Source organism: Dermacentor andersoni, chromosome 3 (genome assembly GCF_023375885.2).
Source record: "Dermacentor andersoni chromosome 3, qqDerAnde1_hic_scaffold, whole genome shotgun sequence".
Classification (NCBI taxonomy): domain Eukaryota; kingdom Metazoa; phylum Arthropoda; class Arachnida; order Ixodida; family Ixodidae; genus Dermacentor; species Dermacentor andersoni.
The window spans coordinates 185,616,531-185,632,700 of NC_092816.1; the positions used below are offsets into that span (position 1 = coordinate 185,616,531).

Below are 16,170 nucleotides of genomic sequence, written 5' to 3' on the forward strand. Positions count from 1 at the left end.
AGTAAAGTTGGGAAAGAAATGCAAGGAGCAGTTGGGTGCTATGAAAACTATTTCATGTTGCCAGGATTTATTTCTCGTCTACCAAATTCAAATGCCAAGAAATATTGAAAGGTATCCTTCTTGAATTTTAAGTCTATGCGAAACCGTTTACCACATTTTCCATTGCTTTAAATGTATATTTCTCACCTTTCTTCTTTTCGGAACATTCACTTCCGTAATGCGCTTTGGTTGAATTATCAGTCTCTCTTGCACCGTTATTTTTCATTTTTGGTATAGCACCTGATTAACAGTCTCCCACAGCGAGTTTTTGCATTCTACGAAGGAAATCATTTTCATCGTCACATAAACTCAGGACGCCCCTCGTCGCAGCGCGGCCTTCACAAAAAAAGAACGCAGTCAATAGACATCAACGATGGTTATAAAAAAGACTTTGGAAAGAAAGAACCGCTTCCTTCTCGATATAGATGACCACCAGCATCGTGTGGTGTTCTTTTGCGCAAATGTTAAGACAGTGCGAGGGCAGCGCGCTCCGCAGCAAAGAACGCGGCGAGCGCAAAAGCGGAACACCAGTCCTGTCCTTCACCTGCGCGACTCAAGCACAGGAGAGCAGCGAGTAGACGCGACGCTGTCGGCCATCTTTCAAAGTTGCACACTGACCTTGCGGCGACGACACCTACACTCGCAGCCCGGAGACAGGTCCCGCTACTACGCGCTGACGAAAGGAGGAAGGCGTGGGGATCCTGCCGGCTGCGCAGCACATAATTACGCATGCGGTGGAGTTCAGTTGCCGCCGCGAAGCCGCGCTGTGCCCTTCGCTGCTTGAGTGCATTCGACTCCCGATCAGCCTTCCAGGAATCGTACGGACAATGCCAGACCTGCAAGGAAAGGTAGCCGTGATAACGGGTACGTTTTTCCACTTTGTGGACTCTGTGTGGCGTGTTCATTATCGACCACCCAAGTGTCGATCAGGTTCTTGGATGTTACGCGTAATAATAACCAGATTATGGTTATGATGCATGCCGTAGTTGGCAATTCCTGATCGATATTGACCACCTGGTGTCTTTGTCCGTAAGTCAGCATTCCTGCATTCCGACACCATCGGAATCCAACTGAGTTAAATCGGGTTTAACACTGGGTTTCAATCGCGGCCTTGAGCTTAGCACCTTAAAGCCTCAATTAGCCACTAGGGTACCGTCACGGGCACCAAAGTTTTGATGTATACAATTAAACGAGACCCTAAAGGGCCACCTGTAGTCCCTGGTCCCTACGGAGAGGCAGACATTGTTTATTTCGGTGCGCCTCCTATTATTACAAAATGTTATGTTTGACAAACTTACCGATGGCTAGAAACACATAATTAAAATATATCCTGAACGTTTTCGTTGCATTCTGCTGGGGACTGTTCTCTAACGGAAAAAAAGTAAAAATTATCGACAAGTCCGTTTTGACGCACCATTACACGGTGACCATTATCGTGCGCATCGAATAGGCAATCCGTTTTGTGATAATATGCAGGCTAGATTGCGATTTTCTTAAAGTCTATACGAATTTCAACTATATCAATAATTTCAATCGGATCCTATGATGGATCCTCTTTGGATAGTTATAATTTGGCAAAGATGAGCTCGCACTTACGTAAATTCTTAAACAAATAGCTGCAACGTATAGAGAAGCTATTTTGACTGTTTCATCAGCGTGAATATCGATAAGCACAATATCGATAAGCACAGCGTACAACTTACTACTTCGCGAGTCAGCCTCAGATGCCAATAACCGCTCAACGTGGCATTCTGTCATCTATGACCGGTATGAAAGAAATAAACGATCAGGGAGATGATCAGGTATTTAACGCCCTTTCTCAAGTTCACTTCAGCAACACGCTCTGGCCGCCTACATACAAGTGAAATTCCAAACGCATAGTGCTCCGGCAAAAATGCTCGCGTCCGCGATCGTTCATCGATCGTTGTTGACAGATGCGGTGTTTCCACGGGAGCTTTTCTAGAAATTCTTTCAACGTACTTGAAGTCGACGCTGATTGGTTGGAGAGATGGCGTTTTTCTGGAGAAATCTGGCATTTGTATTGGCTCAAAGGTTGCCCCTATTTTTAGTAATATATACCTGAGTAAGGGTGACAGCTGCTTTGAGAAAGCCTTAGGTGCATCTTAAAACTTTTTGTGCGCAAATAAACAGGGACGAAGAAAGGGGCAACACAAGGACGAGCACAAGGTTGTTTGCGCACAAAAAGTTTTAAGATGAATCTGTTCCAACTAGGCCGACTCGCTGTTAAGCCTTAGGTGATTGCGTTATCAAGATATTTCGTTACGTTGATGATTACCTGATTTTCCGCAATAGGGAACAATTCAATTCCGCTGCTACCTCAGTAAGTGAGCAATTTAAACTTTATGGAGGAGGATTAAAGTTTACCAAGAAATTTCCTCAGCGACGCGTAATTCACTTTCTAGACATTTCCTTGGTCTTCGAACAAAATCACGTTTGTTGGCAGTACTCCCCAAGATCTTCGAAGCTGTTGTTAAACTTTCATTCCAAGCATTCCAAAGTAGTAAAAACAAAATTGCCATGTCGTGCCTTAAGTCTTGTCTCACCCGATCCTGCATGCACAAAATGAGCGCCAGTTTTAATGCGCAGGTCCGATGCCTATTAGAAGCAGGTTACCCTAGTGTAGCAGTGGCCACTGTGGGTGAACGCCTTAAGAAGTCGGTTTCGACGGGGACGGACGTGATTAAAGAAAGCAGTAATAGCAAAAAAAAAGAAAAAAGAGTAGTGGCTATTCCGTACATTCATTCAGTGCCGCACAGGCTTAAAAAAGTTGCAAGTAGATATGATGTTAATGTTGCTTTCACTGCTCCCCATAAGCTAGGTAAGATATGCGCTGCCGTGCAGAGGAAAAAGGAGCAGGTAAAAGGCAAAAAAAGAACAGATATTTGTCCATTGAAGCACAATAAGTACACCAGTTTTACTGACTGTCGTATGGGTTTGTTTTATAAAATTCCCCTTAGCTGTGGCCACTTCTACGCAGGGCAAACGGGGCGGTGTATCAATCAGAGGCTAATGGAACGTAAAAGGTCGTTAACCGGTGGATCGCCTCCTAATCTTTCTTTACATTTCCAAGATTGTAACTGAGCGCCAGGGTTAGATGAATACGCGATATTGTAGAGGCATAAGAATGAAGATACGCGTCTTATGGTAGAGCATGGCATATCTATAATGGTGGAAGTGCGTGCGTAAGTCAGCCTTCGATTCCTTTCCATAAGGAAGAGATTAAATGCCTTAACAGTTATTTGTCACGTAGACCGGCAGATGTACCCGACTGACGCGTGGTGATGCCATTCCAGAGCTTGCGCAGATGAGTTTTGTGTCTTTTTTCGCCTCAGTACTTCCTTCAGTTGATAGTCGGCGTTCGTGTTGTCCACTTCTCTACTCTTGTGTTCTGTCTGCACGCCTCACCTCTATTTTCCATAATGAATCCTTACCAACTAGCTCAGCTTTCTGTCGTTCATACAGTGTCTTTGAGGGGTGGCTGCATATTGAGAGGCTTAGCGATAGCCACCTGATGGCTCTTCAGGCAAATAAAATACAACTGTCCTCCTTTCCATAATGAACTGCTAACTTCCCTGTGCTCTCACGAATCAACCAAGCTGTGCGCAACTGGTTTGTGAATCCTTATACATCCGTCCGTAGAACAGTCTGAAAAAACACTAGGCCCCACGCTCCTGAGCTAAGTGCTCTGAAACGTTGCTCATCCGCTATCGATTTTCCAAGTCAGTGCCCTAAAACAAATTTACATTGCAATGCAATGCTCGAGGTCCGCTGCGTCTCCAAGGGAATGTTGATATTTACAACCAGCATTAAATAAATCACTGAAGAGTCACCCATGCGTGACGAAACGGAAGCACGGTGGGTGACTAATAATGCTATTCCTTTCGAGTTGCGTTCTCGCTTCAAGCGTGCCAACTGGTGTTGCGCGAGGACTGTCTCCGCGCTGTGAAAGCACCCATAGATGAAATGACTGACACCATTTGCATATTGCGACTTCGTTTGTTGCGTTACTTCCTTCCATTTGCAACAGCACGTGTGACCTGTTTGCATGCTGTGACGTGAAATCAACCTATACTTACCCGCAATTGTACGCCTACTGCATTGGTGACCTGGTTGCTCACGTTCTTGGGAGTAGTGTGTCCATTTTTTCAATTTCCGGCTCCTTGGTGTTTGTTCCGATGTTCCGCCATCATTTAAATCTTGATTTACGTATCTGCTACATATAGGAACCCTAGCGACCCTCCACGCTCGTGTCTATTCACATATAGCACGCCGTGTCAATACTAGACAGGCAACCGCGAGGAACAAAGTATTATTTAAATTTCAACGTAAATCACAGAAAGCGACAGCGCATGTATGATGCTTTTGTTCTTGTGTTGAGGCTGCGTTACTCCTGGAGAATACGGCGAGGTTCGGCCACGCGAACGCGTCTTACATGAGCTCCTGCTTATTGCATCAATATATGCGGAGTTACTTGCCATTTCGACCAGGCACCGACGCCAATCAGCGCCGCAATTGAAGACGCATCTTTCGAGGCTATCCTCAGGCCAGCACAAGAAATCTTGCCGATTTGGTCTACTCGTGTATTTGGTGTATTACGGTTGTCACGGACTCGTAGAAATCGAACAGCTTTTGGTGCACAATTAGCGCTGAACAAACGCGAAAGACGCAGCTTGGCATGCAGCTACGCTATCCAACGAGCAGTTACGCTTTGCCAGGCCGTAGGTAAGATGATGAAGACGCTTTGTTGAGTCGTCAACGGCTCCTATTCGAGGGCTCCGTGGCGGCGACGAAAACATGTTTTTCTGCATGATTCCAACATGTTTCTGTTTTTTATTTGCTGGTTTTTAAGCTTTTAAATAGACATTAGTTAGTTTCTTTCTTATCTTTATCGCGTGCGGGAGTGTGTTTCGTGTATATTTGGTTTTGCAGGATAGTCAGAGCGTCCTTTCGCTCCACCTGTGTCAGCGATGCAGCCGTGTGGGACGTTGAGTCCTTATAACCTTCATATATCAGTTTGGAAGTCGCAACACTGTTAGGTATTAGTGGTTGTAGTGTGTGTGTATTTGTATCCGGAATATTGCTTTGGTAGGACAGTGAGAGCGGAGCCGCGTGTTTGAACACGTGTGAACACTTGTCATGCCTGGAGTCTGCGGGGCATTTATTGCTTCTAAAACATTGCTGGTGATTACTTTGTAGCATTTAAAGGATCGGCCTTTTCTAGAAGGCACGTGCTCTGAAAGCTTGGGTGTTTGTATTAGAAAAAGCCAAGTGTAACATATGGGAAGAAAGCTGGTAAAGCATGCAGCGTGCGGGGGTCTCTGAAGGTAGAAAAAAGGAAATATGAGAAATTTGAGTAAACCGAATAATGTCGATGCTAGGCTGAAGAAAATAGAGACTTTCCAGGGTGAACTTGTCAAACAAATCGAATAGATCAAAAATTAGCTAAATATCGAGCATGATGCACAGAAAGCCATGAAAGAAGTTCTTCTACGCAGCCGGGGAAAAGCTGAACAGGGCCGCCATCGCTAACGAAAAAGGTATTGACAATGAAACGCAGTCTCCCCACGTCAGACGAGATAGCGCGTCAACAAAGCACTTGGAATGCGCCCAACGTGGGGAGAGGGTAGCGGGAAAGAGTTGCACCTCTCCGCTCAGGTGCACATCGTGGTGCACACGGTGCCGGAGGTGCCTGTACGTGACAGTCACGTACAAAGACCCGTAGTGGCTGCTGGTCAGGTGATATATGAAAAATGAGGCGACAGAAAGGTTTCGAGGTTCTAAGAGCAAACAGGGAAATGAGGTGTGAAGGTTTCCAACCAGATGGGATCCACTTCAATCGCAAGCTTCGACGAGCAGTGGGCTGGTGACTTGCTGGTAGCGCGGTTGCTTTTTGGGGGTCACCTACGAGCGATCAGGAGGCCAGGGTAGGTAGTAATGAAGAAGGTCCCCTAACAGAACCTAGGAATAGCATCGCCATCAGCAGGGCAAAAAGGAGGAAAACAAGAAAGACAGCTCGCAGTGCTATCGGGCACATAAACATGCACGGTGGCAGAAGAAAGTAAAGGCGCATAGAGATTGAGGAGCGCTACAATAGAGAACAAATAGGGGTGTCTGCTTGTTATGAGAACACACCTTAGAGACTAGGAAGCGCCACGAGCTTTTGAGAATTATGTTTCCGAAGGGTACAACAGAACTAAATTGGAAATAAGGAGAGGTGAGTCAGAATGCTTAGCCATCAGGGTGCCAGATGGAAAAAAGTAAATTCAAAATGTCAAGAGCATCATTGGTTATCACGTTCAGTGAAGTGTCATGTGAAAGAAATCTTGATTGGGCGTAACGCATTTGTGGACCAGATATAATTTGCAGAGAGAAGAATTAAATTATGGGGTTTTACGTGCCAAAACCACTTTCTGATTATGAGGCACGCCGTAGTGGAGGACTCCAGAAATTTCGACCACCTGGGGTTCTTTAACGTGCACCTAAATCTAAGTACACGGGTGTTTTCGCATTTCGCCCCCATCCAAATGCGGCCGCCGTGGCCGGGATTCGATCCCGCGACCTCGTGCTCAGCAGCCTAACACCATAGCCACTGAACAACCATGGCGGGTGCAGAGAGAAGAATCAAGAGTTAGTAGAATGCTTAAGTGCTCACATTAAGGGTGTCGAGAACGATGCCAAAATTATCTTGTTAGGTGACATGAATGGCCTCATACAGGATCAGGACGGCTATACCGACAACAAGGGAAAGTTATTGGTAGAATTTTGTGAGCAACGTAACCTCGTTATCGTGAATATAGCGCCTAAGTGGGGAGTGGAAAACCAGCAATCCACCATCCATTGCGGTCAGATGACCGAAGCAATTTATTATAAGTTGAGAGCAATGGTCATTGACGAGAAAAGGTATAGCAGCAAGGGAGTGAATATAAACGCATCATTTTGAAAATAAGATACGTAGTAATATATGCATGTAAATAACAAATATGTCAGAAGAGTCGAGGTTGAACTTGACAAATGGTCAAGGAAGGAGCGGGGATATAATGAGCTTCTAAGTGCAATAACGACACAATTACGGAGAGAGAAGCAAGATGCTCGTTCGAAAGGAAAAAAGAAACCGAAAACCTGGTTGAACAGGGCGACATGAGAAGCGAGTGCCGAACGACAAAAAGCATCCCGAGACACAAGCAAGCAAAAGAAAATCGCAGTTGCGGCAGTATCTACAGTAACCAGAACTTCGGAATTATACCAGTAAAAAAAAAGCTGTGGTTTAACTGCTGATTCAAGCAAAGAAAAAAGGAGAAAGTGAACGTTGGTTGTCACAAATACACTATAAGAAGAAAGTTGCACCTAGAACACTGTGAAACCACATAAATTTATTAGGCAGGTAGTCTGGAACAGTACAACAGCATATCCTAGACGAAGATGGAAACTAACTGGAAGGGGACGCGGCATTAAATTACATCCAAAAAATAAGCGCCGGATCTTTTCAAGGCGATGAGGAGGTTATACATCAGAAAGAAAAAGAGCATGAAGGAGAACCAGATGGAAAACGAGCTGGTGCTGACAAATTTCAACTGGAAGAATGCCGAAGAGAAAATTCCGAAACGCTTAGCCACAGGCCTAGACGAGGTTCCCGTTATAGGTTGATTAATAAACTAGGTCGAAAAAATAAGCAAGCTCTATTGAAAGCAGTAGAAAAAAATTTCGAAGGATAAGCGAATACCAGACAGTTGGCGACAAAGTAGAGTGAACCTAATTTATAAACGTAAGGGGAAGAAAGAAAGAATTCACTCCTATAGACTGTGGACCATTACATCGGTAATATACAAGTTAGCAATGCAGGCAATGAAATTAAAGCTGCAATCATGGGTAGAGAGAGCAATGCCATTTTGCGAGAACTTCAAAATGGCTTCAGAGTAAACAGGCGTCTAGATGATAACTTATTTGTCCTTACTCAGTATACTGAAATATCCAGAGTAGAACGAAGACCGCTATATCTGGTCTTTCCATATATTGCGGGAACGTATGACAACGTAGACCACAATATTTTTGTGGATATTCTGTAAGGGCAAGGCTTCGGCGACGATTGTAATCAGCTTCTGAAAGAGATTTACCTAGAAAATGCCGTTTGCGTTGAATGGGAAGAGATGAGGAGCGAGGAGAAAGTTGATTTCAACAAGGGATTAAGGCAGGGGTGCCCTTAATCCCCACTGCTGTTTGTGACGTACTTGGTGAGGATGGAGATGCGCTTGAAGGGAGTAATATCGGGTTTAATCTCTCATACGAACAGGCGGGTACCGCAGTAGAGCAGCAACTTCCGCGTTTGTTTTATGCGGACGACATTGTGTTCCTAGCTTACAAGCAAAGTGATATGTTACGTCTCGCTAATATATGCGGACAGAAAGGCGAGAATTTAGGTTTGAAATTCAGTGTTAAAAGATCAGGTGTTCTGGTATTCAAAGAGGACAGTCAACAGACAGTGTCAATTGAAGATCAGGAAACACCTCGGCTGAAAAAATATAAATGCCTTGTTATATGGATAAACGAAAGCAATAGATATATGGAAAGACAGGAAAAACCAATACGATTCAAGGGAAGAGAAATTCGGCCATAATGAAACACAGAGTGCTATGGGGATACAATGGGTACGAGCTTCTACAGGGTATGCGGAAAGCTGTACTGGTTCCGTGAGTTAGGTTTGTAAATGCGGTTGTTTGCTTGAAATCAGGTGTACAATCAGGATTCGAAGTAAACCAAAGATCAGTGGCTCACCTCGCAGTGGGCGCTCACGAGAAGACTACAAATGAAGCCGTGCAGGGTGATATGGGTTGGACAAGCTTTGAAGTAAGAGAAGCTCACAGTAAACTTCATTGCGGAGAGTGACTGAGGAATACCGAAGAAACTAAATGGGCTGGAGAGTTCTCAGGTATTTGTACAGCAAAAACTTTGATTCACGGCGGAGGAAAAGAACTACGAAGCTTACCAGCAAGTATGCGAACTGTAGGGTGAACATGACAACAAATAACGCCTTAACGAAAAAAAACGTGCGAGAAAGGAGTAGACGAGAACCAGAGAAATGAAAAAGACGGACGCTACTCGCAACTAACAGTTAATTTCTAACGAAAGAGAATAGGTAGAAGCTACGCTTAAAGCAGAACCACCCTCTCATGTGTGCACGAGAAAACGTAAGCAACATACACGTGGCAACAGCAAAGCTGGATAATCAGGAACTGCTTTGCACAAACTCCCGGTGGTAAGACACTTCTGCCTGTGGCAAAGCTATCGTGGGTTGACTGATGCATCTGTCACCCTTCAAAACATCTAAAAGGCTTGCATTATTTCCCTTGTCTTTTGTGCTCTATGCGTGTACAAAATCTGTTTTATCAAAAACGGGTTTACACAATTTAAGCGACAATGAACCGTGAATTGCGCACAAGTGCCATTCTTTACATTGATCGCACGTTCCCAAAGTCTGATATTTAAACATCCATTTGTTTGCCCTAGGTAAACCTCTCCACAAGAGCACGGTATTTTATAAACAACTTCAATTTTGCAATCCACGTACTTCTTATGATTGACACAGCATCCAGCAGGTTTGTCCCTCGCGGCTCAATTCGTTTTTTTCTTTTTTTTGTGTGGACAGCTGGACGAACCTGACCAAACTTGTGACCTACACTAAAGACAACATCAATTTTGTACCTGCTTGCCACGTTTTTCTACTTATTCTGTTTCTTTGGAAATAAACTGTTAGTTGCGAGTAGCGCCCCATGTTTTCTCGTTTCTTTCTTTCTTGTCTACGTATTTTCCGCGCACTTTTTCGTTAACATGGAACCACACCAACTCGCCCAGCAATCAGGTTTGATGAACAAGGAACGTCAAACGAATAGTGAGAGAGGCAGAGATAATCTCTTGGGTGATGGCAATAGAAAATAAACCTGCAATGAGTGACTACTTATAGAAAAAACCAAATCATGGGAGAAACAATTTATCATAACTCAAAGCGAAGCTCATTACTTTTCGAAGCCAGATCGTGATATATTAGAACACGCGCTTATAAAACCATGTATTGCAGAAGAAGGAAGAAGGAAGGAAGGAGAAGCATGTGCTTGATGCTTTAAAGCTAGGGGAAGGATGGTGCATGTTTTTCAGAATGTGATGATATCTGCCCGGTGGTTACTTTAGGCATACCTTACCTCACTGAAGCCCTTGGGTTGAGCGACAGCATGGGGAAAGTAAACATGTCCATCGTAGAGATTAGTGAGCGGCGATAGGAAGATTGGTGGGAGTATGGAAATGACAAACAACGGAGGCGTGCAAAAATAAAGTTCAGAAATGGGAGTCGGAAAGTTAGGTTATAGGAATTCATCGTGTTTTTTTTTTCTTCTCTTTTTTTTATCATAGGTACGACATTACGCAATATAATAAGAGCTTACGGTGGGGGGGGGGGGGGGACCAACCGCTTTGTTCCAAAGGGGACGCTGTAGCATCCATAGATACATCTATTAGTCCATCCATCCGTGGTATCAATGCAATACCCATAGTCAAGCAATATAAATACTGTGTGGGTGCTTGAGTAGGTCATTCGTATGTGTATGCACCAAAGCTAATCCACGGATGAAGGGCAAGCGGAACGCCGAGATAATGAACCTTATAGCACTTGGGGGACAAAATAGAGATGAGTTTGTACGAGGACATCTGTGAAAAACGCTAATGTTCAAAAATGCCATTTTGTGCGTAAATTCAGCCATGCTTTCGGTTTTGAAAGTTAACGAATGTTCGGTACGCCGGTAAACGGACAAATTAGGTAGTGCAGGATGCCGTGGGCTCCTTCTTTTCATGCCTGAGGAGCGCATAGCAACATTTGTCTTGAAGATAGACACAGAAAGATGGGTCAGAATGAACAGGCAGCTCAAATCCACAAATAGCTGGGCTTCACAAACTCTGACACATAATTGAAGAAGAGGTCAAGAATGTCGGCAACACATTGCAGAGTAAGTGCAGGTATATACAGCCAATCAAAGGTTTCGAAAACGGTGTTGAGAGAAACAGACAACAAATTGGATGAAACGGATGGAAATGAGTAAGCATGGAAATTTACAAGAATGCCAAGAAAGAAATTGGAAAGAGAAGTTCCTACGATAACACAAGGTCCCTAGCTTTTTCATGACTGAGATCTTGCCTAAGGACAAAACAAACGGGAGCAAACATGCGCAACAATATTAGGCATTTGTCCGCTGTAGCAAAAAGCTTCGGACTAGTCAGGCCATCATAGCTGAATGCGAAGCGAGACCCGAAGGAGTCATTCACCTTCCAGAAGGCTTTTGCACCCACCGTTCATTTACACACACAGTATTCGCGTTTACACCAATATTGGAAGGTTTAAGATTTGAAATGAGACACTTTTGTGAGGCCACCGCTATATGCCATTAGTACGTGTCTTGCATAATATACGTAACACGTCATTTTTTCTTGTTCGCCACAGCTCCACATTCCCAAACTAAACGTATGAATTCATTGCGATAGCAAACATAGGGGCCCTCGTGGGGAACCCACGCCGCCATGTGGCCACCGTCGTACTGTCCTCCTTTCAACGGTACGCGTGCAGCCTGCGCGTCAAGGCGCAGAAGGGCACCTCGGGCGCGCAGTCCGTTTGCCGAAAAATAGTGACGCTTCCCTTCCTGAACGCGGGATGCGCGCGAGCGTACGGACTCCGCGAACACGCATAGCGAGCACCGCGCCATTGAAGCACAAATTGAACGGGCGCGAACGCAAGCGCTGCACTGGCCTCGACGGCGCGACGCCTGGTTTGCCACAAGGAAAACCCGTATAGTGCGAGTGATGCAAGGTAGAGACGCCGGTAAAATGCACAGAGAGCACAGCGACGTTGAAGGTCAAACAGAAAGGGCACGATCGCGGCGATTCTCTTCTCCCCCTCCAGGCGCCTTCCTCCTTGCTTGTCGCTTTCCTCGCGGCCCCAAACGTAATCTTGCCCATATCCCAAACGGGCCAGATAAAAATATGACAGCGCTCCGTCCATTTTTTTTTTCATTATCTGACACATTTAACAAGCATAATGACACGAAAAAGTCCATGCGAGCGCGTTCACATTTCGCTGGATTTGACTTCGGCTCCTTTCGAAATGGTACATCAACTCTGTTGAACGCATCGCTTTTGCATTTTCTCTACACATGTGTCGCTTCCCTGTCTGTTTATATCGCTTTTATTTTTTTTTGACATGAACCTGTTCTTGTAGCCCGTATGCGCCCTAATGAAAAATAAAACCGTCACTTTAATTTGTGTTTGGTCCGAAACAAATTCCTGGCGCGCAGTTTAGCTGCCGGCGCGCTCTTTCGACGCGGTGCGAGCAGAGCTGGGTTTTGGAAACATTCCATGCCTATTCCATTGTTTTTGTCGTTTCGCTCGTGGTCAGAGCGGCGCTTCGGCTGCGTTATCAAGAGGCCTTTTTTTTATCAATGCGATCAGTCGCCCTTGAGAGGCGGATAATAAGTATCACGCAGAAATCAGAGGAAGCAATAGGTGCGAAGTCGCGAAACCTGCTGTTGGTGCTCCTTCCGTACAAGTCATCGAGGTGATGAAATGTTGCTTCGGGTTTGCGACAGGCAGATCAGTTAAATTCAATCAGCGTACTTGAGGGCGCTGCTTTATGATGCCGGTGGGAGCGCAGTCACGTGGTATTTTTAATTTTTCGTGAGGTTTTTTTACCAGTCGGAAAAAATGGTACACAATTTGGACGCCGCTAAAAACACGAAAGTTGGGTGTCGCTTGATGGTCCCCACGATTGCCTCATTGACACTTTGATCATTACGACAGTACTTATTGAGTTACATTATTAATTATGGTGGTCTAATTAAATATCAGTAACGAAAAAATTACTGACGACTACTGCACTGTACTGGAAAGGACATGCACTAGGTTTTCTTTGAGTAACGCAATTGCTCTTTTTTTAGGTCTTCGCGTATGATAGTTGGGACGCCCTGTATAATTCAGTCAAACACCGAAATGAGGCCAAGCCAGATTCGCTCGAAATCGGAATCAACAGCAGTCATGCGGAGCAGCGCTTACACTCTGACTCCAAGAAGAAGAGAGAGAGAGAGATGCCGCAGTTTCTCCGGAAAGGCGAAGCTGTTTTAGTGATAGCGAAGTATGCAACGATTTCACGAATTAAGGTTACACCACCGAGAGACGCCAGATTCTTGATGGTGCGAGAGGACCCACGGTGTGCAATTCAACTGTCTCCTACTATGAGGTCTTCTGTGTGCTCATATAAGGTTGTAACATTAGTGAACAATTCTTCGAGCTCTAACGAAGGCGCTCTCCGGAAAAATTAAAGCTTTCCGTTTATGATTTGTACTACATTCCCGTGCATGGCAGTCTCTTCACGTTCTTTGTAAATGTGAAAATGGATGATTTTCTGTGTTTTTTTGTTGTTTGCTCATGAAAACAAAATAGCAAGGTTCTAACTGCGTTCTGATAGGAGAGTAGTGCCTCCAAATTATGGAAAAAGAAACGTAAGCATTTGCGGTCTTACGCAAAGCATAAATATTTCCAAATATTTCGAGTACGACAGGTAGCATGCACCTTTCGCGCAAATTTATATGGAGCTGAGAAAGGGAAAAATTACACAGCCTGGATATTTTTTACGAAATATTGTACATCCCATTAAACAGAGAGGAGCAAATAAGGTAAGCAGTCAAATATTATGATTTATTGTCAACTTTCGACAGGCGCCGGTACTCAACGTTGACTGCGTTTCCTTCGTTTACCTTGCGGATTTGATGTCCCTTCGATCCTATTCTGCGCTTCTTACTTAAAAATAAAACAAAAATTGTCATGACTCTTTGCCTGCATTGTCACGGACATTTAGGTATCTCACGGCGGTGGGAGCCTACCACGCATAGAAAAAAAAGCGAGAGCTGTTAGGCATGCAGCTACGCTGTCCAATGAGTCGTTGCGCTTTACCATGCCGTAGGTAAGATGGTGAAGGACCCTTTGTTGGACGTCCACAGATGACGCTAGCAATTTCAATATTCATTCCATCAATTAAACCACAAAATATACCGAGAGCAAAGCAACAGAAAAACCTTGCCCTGTACACAATAAGAGGAAGTACTTAAACAAGTCATCCACCAGTATGCCGTTGTCATACCGCCTCACCAAAACCAGCGTCCTCACGTTTGGTTAACGAGCCATCGTAGTCGTCGCACCTTTGTCGTCACTTCAGCACGCACCTACCGTGTTCGTCACACAGTCATCATCATCCCGTTGCGGTTGACACAGCGTGTCGTTTTGTCCTGGCAATTTAAGTGTAGTTGTTACGGCTTGGTTGTAATTTTATCACCGTTCACTGCGTCGTCCTTATACGATCGTCTTCGTGATATCTCGCTCGTTTCAACGTTGTCATTCCTTGCTCATTACGCGTGTTATGTGCACGATCGAACGCAACACGTTTCTGTAGAGCGATAGGTGGTTTCCAGTCTGACTGTACACCCGGATCGTGTCGTGTATACTTACCAGTGGCAGCTAAACAGCGATACGGTTCTTCACAAATACAAATGAACGCTTCGCTTAAACCGATTCCCACAACGCGAGGGATACGCACATTTTCTTTTTTTTTTCTGCCTGGAAACGGTCGTACACTTCCATGTAAACGACGCGCAACGTCGGTGCCAGGTTTTGAAGCATTTACTCAATTCAGTTGAGGTAATGTGTTTAATGAAGAAAAGCGCAACTCCTGCATTATGTCCTGCTCGCTGCGGTGTGTCACAATTGTCAATGTTAGACAACCTATTAAGGACGACAAAACGCTACTGTGTAATATAAGCATGTCAATATACCCATTTTAAAGTTGTAATGTGTACGTGTAAAAAAGAAAGCGCTCTACTCCCTCTCAGCAAGCGTGATACCCAAGCCAGAGAAAACTCCGCGCTTAAAATAGGCGTGTTAGTATTCTTCTCGACTGCTTGTGGCATTTGCTAGAGTGAGACGCATGTTGCTCGACCGTATTGTTTCTTTTTTAATCTAGACGTAGCCATTCGCGTGCAGGGAAACCTACATTTCGTTGAAAGCTAACAATATCTGCGCAGTTCAACATTATTGCTCATGTTTCATACGTCTCTCCATTGTGATTATTAACCAAGGGTCCCCTTCCAATCTGTGACTTTTTAACACTCGTCTCTATATTCTCTCTTAATTATTTATTGTATTAAAAAAATAAACTGAAACTGAAATTGGTGCTGTCGGCTGGCGAAGGCTGACTCATGCAATTGAGCTTCAAAAGTCTGTTAATAATAGATATTTAGCACCAGCTGAGCGACTATAAGCGCGGCGATGTAATCACGGCGCCTCTTTGGTTTCAATCTTATCAATATGCGGCCGGCTGCACGGGGTCCGTGCCAACTAGTTTACAAGGGTTGAATGTTCAAGTATTTCATGTCGTCGACACGACAGCCAGTAAGGTTGCGAAAGCTCATGGACATGTCGGTCGATCCGTCGCCTCCAAACACTACGACAGAACAGCTGCCGTAGCGCGCAACGAATGTCACACCAACGCGAGTGTAATCAATCAACGTGCTGAAAACATATTTCTCTAGATGGGGTAGCTTCTGTGCATAACTGGACTGTGCTTTTGTAGTTTGTTTCCCTAGAGTCCTTGTGCGCTTGTGCATGCCTGCTACTTGCGGGTGTTTCTCTTTTTTTTTTTTTTTTTGCTTTTATCTGTTTGACTGCTGCTTGAATAGCCAATCTGAGCTTTTGGGACAGCCGTCTCTACCGTAGCGTATCTTCATGTTTGTAAGTTTGAACTACGTTAAAGCATTGCACCAAAGAATATTCGCTCGGCTTGCAGATACTCTTCGTCGTCGGCGAATACTTAACGGACATTAAAAGAGGCATTGTCGCCGTTTTTCCATTTCCGTTCCAGTACATGTTCATCCTCTTAATGAAAAGGTAAAACGCACCAAATGAAAGCGATCATCTGTGTCATAGACATGCATAAACATTGTCGATTACCTCAGGCACCTTTTTTCGAAGCTTTTTGCAAAAGTGAACAGAAATTTGCGATGTCCAGGTACTGCGTTATTTAGGACAGCAGAT

The 16,170-nt window shown here is 44.5% G+C and overlaps 1 protein-coding gene across 1 annotated transcript in view; it reads left to right on the plus strand.

Annotated features, from left to right (window-relative positions):
* Positions 1-706: 706 nt before the first annotated feature.
* Positions 707-16,170, plus strand: part of LOC126531092 (3-oxoacyl-[acyl-carrier-protein] reductase FabG-like) — a 113,714-nt gene continuing 98,250 nt past the window's right edge. Inside the window, exon 1 of the mRNA XM_072287364.1 lies at positions 707-903. Within this exon, the coding sequence (XP_072143465.1) occupies positions 867-903 (37 nt within the window). The 5' untranslated portion in view covers positions 707-866. The remainder of the gene's footprint in view (positions 904-16,170) is intronic.